We start from the raw sequence: 7451 nt of genomic DNA, 5'->3' as shown, positions 1-7451 counted from the left end.
TTAAAATAAAAACACTTTATGGAAACTGGATAATTTTTAAAGTAATTGATTGATAAGGAGACAGGAGGAGATCTATTGCTGCCCCTTAGCAGGGCCCTGCACTCAGAGCCCTGCAGCTGCCAGGACTTGTGGCCGGTGGGGGGCAGTTGAGGCCCAGAGTGGCCACGAGTGCAGTGGGGCAAGGGCCTACACTAGCAGGGCAGAGCTTGGGCACCTTGGTCTCTCACCTCCTCATTTCCAGGCTGTTTTACTACTTTCACCGTCCAAGACATCAGTTTCCTCTGTGTATAGTGCATCACTGTCTTCCTCTTCCTCTTCTTCCTCCTCCTCCTCTTCCTCCTCCTCCCTAGCCAGCAGCTTCCTGAAGACCTCGTACTCCTCTGGGGTGGCACAAGCTAAGCTCTCCAGGAATTCTTTCTCTGGTAGCTGAAGGATGGTCTTCAGTTTTGGGTTAGTGGTTTGGGTCTGGCCCTTGTAGGGGGTCTGGTACAGCCCCCGCCTCTCCAGGAAGCTGTGCCGGTTCCTGAGCTCGGCGAAAGGCTTTTGGAACAGCCGGGCCTTCACCATCTCCTTCTGCTGAACCCCCATCCTGAAGTAGGCATACTGCGGGCGGGACAGGGCGGGTAAGGCAGGGCCCTGGCCCCGCCGGACAGGTTCCCAGCGTGCGCCCCTGCGGCGGGCAGCACTCACCTGGAAGTGGTGGTGGAGCAGGCGCGGCTCCTGCAGCAGCACGGCGGGGCTGGTGCCCAGCACCTCCCTCAGCTGCTCCGCCGTGAAGAGGCACTGCTCCCGCAGCAGCCGCACCGCAGCCGCCATCCGCCGTCGGGGCACGGTGAAGAGCTGGGGGCAGCGGCTCACCGCCCGCTGCAGCTGACCTGCGGACACCACGCTGAGCGGGCCGGGCAGGGGCAGGGGCAGGGGCAGGGGCAGGGGCAGGGACAGGGCAGGGGCAGGGGCAGGGGCAGGGACAGGGGCAGGGCCGGGCAGGGGCAGGGGCAGGGCCGGGGCAGGGGCAGGGGCAGGGGCAGGGCCAGGACCAGGGACAGGGACAGGGGCAGGGGCAGGGCCGGGGCAGGGGCAGGGGCAGGGCCAGGACCAGGGACAGGGACAGGGACAGGGCCAGGGCCAGGGGCAGGGGCAGGGCCGGACAGGGGCAGGGGCAGGGCCGGACAGGGGCAGGGGCAGGGACAGGGACAGGGGCAGGGGCAGGGGCAGGGGAAGGGACAGGACCAGGGACAGGGACAGGGCCAGGGGCAGGGGCAGGGCCGGACAGGGGCAGGGGCAGGGCCGGACAGGGGCAGGGGCAGGGGCAGGGGCAGGGGAAGGGACAGGGGCAGGGACAGGGGCAGGGGCAGGGACAGGGGCAGGGGCAGGGGCAGGGCCGGGCAGGGGTAGGGGCAGGGGCAGGGGCAGGACCAGGGGCAGGGGCAGGACCAGGGGCAGGGGCAGGGGCAGGACCAGGGGCAGGGACAGGGACAGGGCAGGGTCAAGGCAGGGGCAGGGGCAGGGACAGGGACAGGGACAGGAACAGGGACAGGGCCAGGGACAGGAACAGGGACAGGGCCAGGGGCAGGGGCAGGGGCAGGGACAGGGACAGGGCAGGGTCAAGGCAGGGGCAGGGGCAGGGGCAGGGCCAGGGCCAGGGCCAGGGGCAGGGTCAAGGCAGGGGCAGGGGCAGGGCCAGGGGCAGGGGCAGGGACAGGGACAGGGGCAGGGGCAGGGACAGGGACAGGGGCAGGGGCAGGGCCAGGGCCAGGACCAGGACCAGGGACAGGGACAGGGACAGGGGCAGGGGCAGGGGCAGGGGAAGGGACAGGGGCAGGGACAGGGGCAGGGACAGGGGCAGGGGCAGGGCCGGGCAGGGGCAGGGGCAGGGGTAGGGGCAGGGGCAGGGGCAGGGGCAGGACCAGGGGCAGGGGCAGGGGCAGGACCAGGGGCAGGACCAGGGACAGGGACAGGGGCAGGGACAGGGACAGGGCAGGGTCAAGGCAGGGGCAGGGACAGGGACAGGAACAGGGACAGGGCCAGGGACAGGAACAGGGCCAGGGCCAGGGGCAGGGGCAGGACCAGGGGCAGGGGCAGGGACAGGGACAGGGCAGGGTCAAGGCAGGGGCAGGGGCAGGGGCAGGGCCAGGGCCAGGGCCAGGGGCAGGGTCAAGGCAGGGGCAGGGGCAGGGCCAGGGCCAGGGGCAGGGACAGGGACAGGGGCAGGGGCAGGGACAGGGCCAGGACCAGGGGCAGGGCCAGGGGCAGGGGCAGGGACAGGGACAGGGGCAGGGGCAGGGACAGGGACAGGGACAGGGGCAGGGACAGGAACAGGGCCAGGGCCAGGGACAGGAACAGGGACAGGGACAGGGACAGGGACAGGGGCAGGGGCAGGGCCAGGGACAGGAACAGGGCCAGGGCCAGGGGCAGGGGCAGGGCAGGGCCGGGCCGGGCCGGGCCCCGTCGCCTCCCCGCCGCCGCCGCTCAGCCGCCCTACCTCCATCGAGTCCCAGGCGCCGCAGCTCCTCGGCCCGCGCCCGCAGCCGCTCCGTCGGCAGCTTCAGCAGCTGCGGGCTCCGCTCCAGCAGGTCGAGGGCGGCCTCTGTGCTGAGCCCCAGCAGCAGCAGCTGCGCCGCCGCCGCCTCCCGCTGCTGCGGAGAGAGCTGCGGCTGCAGCCCGAGGAGTCGCCGGGCCTGCTCCTCGCTGAAGCCCAAGGGCCTGTGCCACGGCCCCGCCGCCTGCCCACAGCCGCGGCGGGGGCACAGCCCGGGAGCGGAGGGGAGGCAGCGGGGCCCTGGGCCCCATCCCGCCCGGCCGCAGCAGCGCAGCACCCGGCCGGCCATGGCGCCGCCGCCGGGAGGAGGAGCCGCAGGCGTCCTGCCGCCTCCCCACGTGGAGGCTCGCGGCGCAGCCCTGGCCCCGTGCGGGGCCGGAGCTGGTACCGCAGTGACGCCGCGGAGTGCGTTTTGTCATGGAGTCATACAACGGCTGGGTTGGAAGGGACCCGAAAGATTATCTATTTCCAACCCCTGCCACGGGCAGGGACCCCTCCCACCAGCACAGGCTGCTCAAGGCCTCATCCAGCCTGGCCCTGAGCACCTCCAGGCAGGAGGCAGCCACAGCCTCCCTGGGCAGCCTGTGCCAGGCTCTCCCCACCCTCACTCTCAACAATTTCTTCCTCATCTCCAGTCTCAGTCTCTCCTCTCCCAGCTCAAAGCCATTGTTCCTCATCCTGGCACTCCCAGCCCTTGTCCAGAGTCCCTCCCCATCTCTCCTGGAGCCCTTCAGGTACTGGAAGGCTGCTCTGAGGTCTCCCTGGAGCCTTCTCTTGTCCACACTGAACAGCCCAACTCTCCCAGCCTGTCCCCACAGGGGAGGTTCTGCAGCCCCTGATCATCCTCATGGCCTCTGGAGCCTCTCCAGCAGCTCCAGGTCCTTCTTGTGCTGGGGGCCCCAGAGCTGGAGGCAGTGCTGCAGGTGGGCTCTGAGCAGAGCAGAGGGGCAGAATCCCCTCCCTGTGCTGCTGCTCTCCCTGCTCTGGCTGCAGCTCAGCACTCAGCTGGCTCTGGGCTGCCAGGGACCACTGCTGGCTCCTGGGGAGTTTGTCACCAACTGACACCCCTGAGGTCTTCTCCTCCAGACTGCTCTCCAGCCATTCCTTGCCCAGCTTGGATCTGTGCTTGGCATTGCCCTGACCCAGCTGCAGGACCTTACACTTGACCTTCTTGAACTTCATGAGGTTGGCTTGGGCTCAGCTCTGAAGCCTGGCCAGGTCCATCTGGATAGATGCCTTCCCTTCTGCATTGTCACCTGGGCCACACAACTTGGTGTCATCTGCAGACTTGCTGAGGGTGCCTTGATCCCACTATCCATGTCACTGACAGAGATGTAAAACTGCGGCGTTTTCAGCAATGACACTGTTTTCATCCTTGATATCTCTGTGAAGGGTGCTGTCCCTGGAGATACTCGGGAAAAATGTGGACATGGTATTTTGGGACATGATTTAGTGACCCTAGTGGTGTTAGATTGACAGTGGCACTAGATTTTGAGGTCTTTTCCAACAAAATCAATGCTATGACTCTATGACCTGTCATATATATTCAGAAATTAAGCTAGAGAAGTCATCCACAGTGCCATTGGAGTGCTTCTCTTTTCCTTTGTTGAAGATGAACGTGTTAGGATTTTGAATGCTTGTGCCAACAACTTCCTGCCTTCTTCCTTTAAGCCTAAAACAATTGAGGTAGGCTTTGAACAGCAGCCATAATAATGATTTCATGATTCTATGACTCAAGCTGAAAGAGGAGGAAAGAACTAGTGTTACTACACAGAGGTGTGCTGCTGGATAATCGCTGTGGCATCACAGCAACCTGACAGTCACGTTTTGGCTTGTTCAGACATGAGATAAACAAGACAGAGATCCTAGGCCTGCCTGGCAGCATTGCTGAACCGGGTGTTACAGTGTTGGCAAGCACTTGGGTGGGTTTTTTTTCCTTTGGTTTTGGTTGCTTGGTTGGCGGTTGTTTTGTTTTGTGTTTTGTTCACAAGCCTGAGAGCTCACTGTTATAATCCTGCAGGACTCTATTTTAATCCCAGCTTCACTTGGAGGGTCCTTTGATTTCTCCAGAGGATATTACTGTGTGTCTCTGCTACTGCAGGATGACAAAGAATTCAAGAGTCAAGTTTGGTATAAATAATACAGCCATTCCTAAATTCCCTTCTTCTTTCTGCATGATTCATGCTCTAGTGCCATAATTAAGAATAGCATCAGAATTATATCACCTTGGAGACAATCGTGATCCCCAACACCGTACATTTGAGCAACTAAAGCAGATGGCTGAAGGAGAAGAGTTTCTATTTATAACACAAAGCTCCCTCTGCAGAAGACTACTGTGCAGGTCTGGAGCACCAAAGCACCTCTACAAACTCAAGGTGGGTTTAGGAAAGGCCTTCTCCATCAGAAGTCTAAAGGAAGTGTCGACTGCAGTTTGTGAATACTCACTGCACAGCAGACTTGGAGAGGGTGCAGCACTTTGGCTACCATCTTCCATCAGCACCCCAGGCAAGGAGAATGTGGACACAGCAGTGGCTTTACCAAGTGCAAAGTAATTCCTGCATACCTCAGAGCAAGGCATTTACTCCAAAACGTGTGAAGGGGAATTGCAGTTGTGGTTTACTGTGTCCAACTCTGGGGGCCCCAACACAAGAGACACAGGGAGCTGCTGGAGTGGGCCCAGAGGAGGCCACAAAGATGATCAGAGGGCTCCTGTGAAGACAGACTGGGAGAGTTTGGGCTGTTCAGCCATCAGACTTGATGTGGCCCTGAGCCTTGGGCAGCCTGCTCCAGTTGGAGGTGTCCCTGGTGACTGCAAGGGGGTTGGACAAGATGCCCTTTGAGGATCCCTGCCAACCCATGCAATCTGTGAATCTGTGAAGCCCTGATCTAAGTGTGGCTTTTAGTGGGGTCTGGGACAGCTTCCCTGTACTTTTCTTCCATAACAGAGGAGGGGACCTGTGTGAGTTGGGGCTGTTCAGCATGGAGAGGAGAAGGGGCCAGGGAGATGTTAGAGCAGCCTTCCAGTACCTGAAGGGGCTACAAGAAATCCAGGAAAGGAGTTTTTACAAAGGCTTGTAGTGAGAGAACAAGAGGGAATGGATTGAAGCTGGAGGAGGTGAGTTTTAGATTGGAGATTAGGAAGAAATTCTTTCCAGTGAGGGTGAGGAGACACTGGAACAGGTTGCCCATGGAGGTCTCAATCTCCCCTCTTCCAGCTCAAAGCCATTCCCTCTCATCCTGGCACTCCAGCTCTCCTGGAGCCCCTTCAGCTCTAAGGTCCCCCTGGAGCTTTCTCCAGGCTGAGCAGCCCCAGCTTCTTAAGCCTGTTGTTGCAGCAGAGGTTCTCTAGCCCCCTGATAATTTTCATGCCCCTCCCCTGGACCCACTCCATCAGGTCTATGTCTTTATTGTGTTGAGGGCTCCAGAGATGGACACAGTACCCCAGGTGAGGTCTCAGCAGAGCAGAGGGCCAGAATCACCTCTCTTGACCTCCTGGGTGCTTCTTTTGATGCAGCCCAGGATGCCATTGGCCTGGGCTGCAAGCATGCACTGTTGGCTCATGTCCAGCTTCTTATCCATTAGCACCCCCAAGTCCTTTTCTGTGGGGCTGTTTTCTATCCCCCCAGCCTGTGGTATTGTCTGTAGCACTGATAAAAATATTAGAGAGTACAGGTCCAAGTACGGCCCCCTGAGGGACATCACTTGTCATTGGGCTTCAAGCCATTGATTACAGCCCAGCAAATTCCTTCTCTACTGGGCAGTCCACGCATCAAATCTGTATCCCTCCAATCTCCCTGTCCTTGTTTAGAAGAATATTTCTTGACTAGTTAATACATATTTTTAATCAAAAGAAATTATTTTAATATATAGATAACAAGGTCTGCAAACACAATGTTTTCCTTGCTGCTTTTGTGTCTTGTCTCCTTGCCTCAGGAAAACTTAAGGCATTTTCCCTCAGCACAATGAATGTGCCAGTTCTTGCATCCAGTGACAAGTGCTTCTCAGAGCTCACTTAACGGATGTCCCGTGGTGTTCCGCCTCGGCAAATGTATTTGGTGCTTTTACACTGTGGGTGGCGAAACACTGGCCCAGGTTGCCCAGAGAAGTGCTAGATGCCCCATCCTTGGAAGCATTCAAGGTCAGGTTGTTTGGGGCTCTGAAGAAACTGACCTAGTTGAGGATGTGCTTGCTCACTGAAGTGTGGTTGAACTAGATGACCTCTAAATGTCTGTTCCAGCTCAAACCATTCTATGACTCTGTGATTCCTCTGCTCCATTTTTTGTAGTCCTCTCACCAGTGACCACACCATCACATTCTGCAGCTGGGCTGGCTCAAAAACCCACTTGGAAGTTATTTACCTCCAGTCTCTCTGGATCAGGTTGGGAAAAAGGGATGTTTCAATGCGATTCCATCAGCTATATACATCCTGCCTATACATCCGTGGCTGCAGACATGTAAGCAAACCGACCATTTTTTCCCATTTGCAGTGTCATGCTGATCCTCTGGATGAGTTCTTCCTAACTCTGATGACCACACTTGTTCGTTGCAAAAGCAGAAGGAGCAGCCAGAACGGCTGGTCTACACTGGGAGGAGGTGAGAAGCAGAGCTGCAAAAATAGCAGTTTAATTTCCTAGAGGAAGAGGCTATTCTCCAATCAGAAAATGTTTACTTATAACCTGCAGTCCTCGTGTCAAGGCTTTTATCATTGTTACGTGATCTTGACAGAATGAGTTTATGAATGACAGTGATCCCTTGGAAGGGCTGGAGCTTAGAATCAGTGCGTTTAGCAGACATTTCGGTTCAATCCTGGATTTCACTGAATCAAACACAGATATAGATTTAGATTAGATTTAGATTTTCCGCTTCCCTAGCCAGTTGAGGACATCGTTCTGCCTCTCCCGCCAGGGGGCAG

The 7451-nt window shown here is 58.5% G+C and overlaps 1 protein-coding gene across 1 annotated transcript; it reads right to left on the bottom strand.

The window, feature by feature from the left end:
• Positions 1-30: 30 nt before the first annotated feature.
• Positions 31-2843, bottom strand: MTERF4 (mitochondrial transcription termination factor 4). Its single transcript, XM_068169448.1, has 3 exons — positions 2483-2843; positions 691-875; positions 31-603 (listed from the first exon to the last, which is right to left on the bottom strand). Exons 1-3 carry the CDS (start codon positions 2826-2828, stop codon positions 232-234), a joined length of 903 nt encoding a protein of 300 aa, XP_068025549.1. The 5' UTR covers positions 2829-2843; the 3' UTR covers positions 31-231.
• Positions 2844-7451: the final 4608 nt, after the last annotated feature.

This window comes from Melanerpes formicivorus, unplaced genomic scaffold (assembly GCF_026170545.1).
Source record: "Melanerpes formicivorus ecotype bairdi unplaced genomic scaffold, bMelFor1.0.p_v2 SCAF_183, whole genome shotgun sequence".
NCBI classification, from domain to species: Eukaryota; Metazoa; Chordata; class Aves; order Piciformes; family Picidae; genus Melanerpes; species Melanerpes formicivorus.
This window is presented reverse-complemented; position numbering and strand designations above follow the sequence as displayed.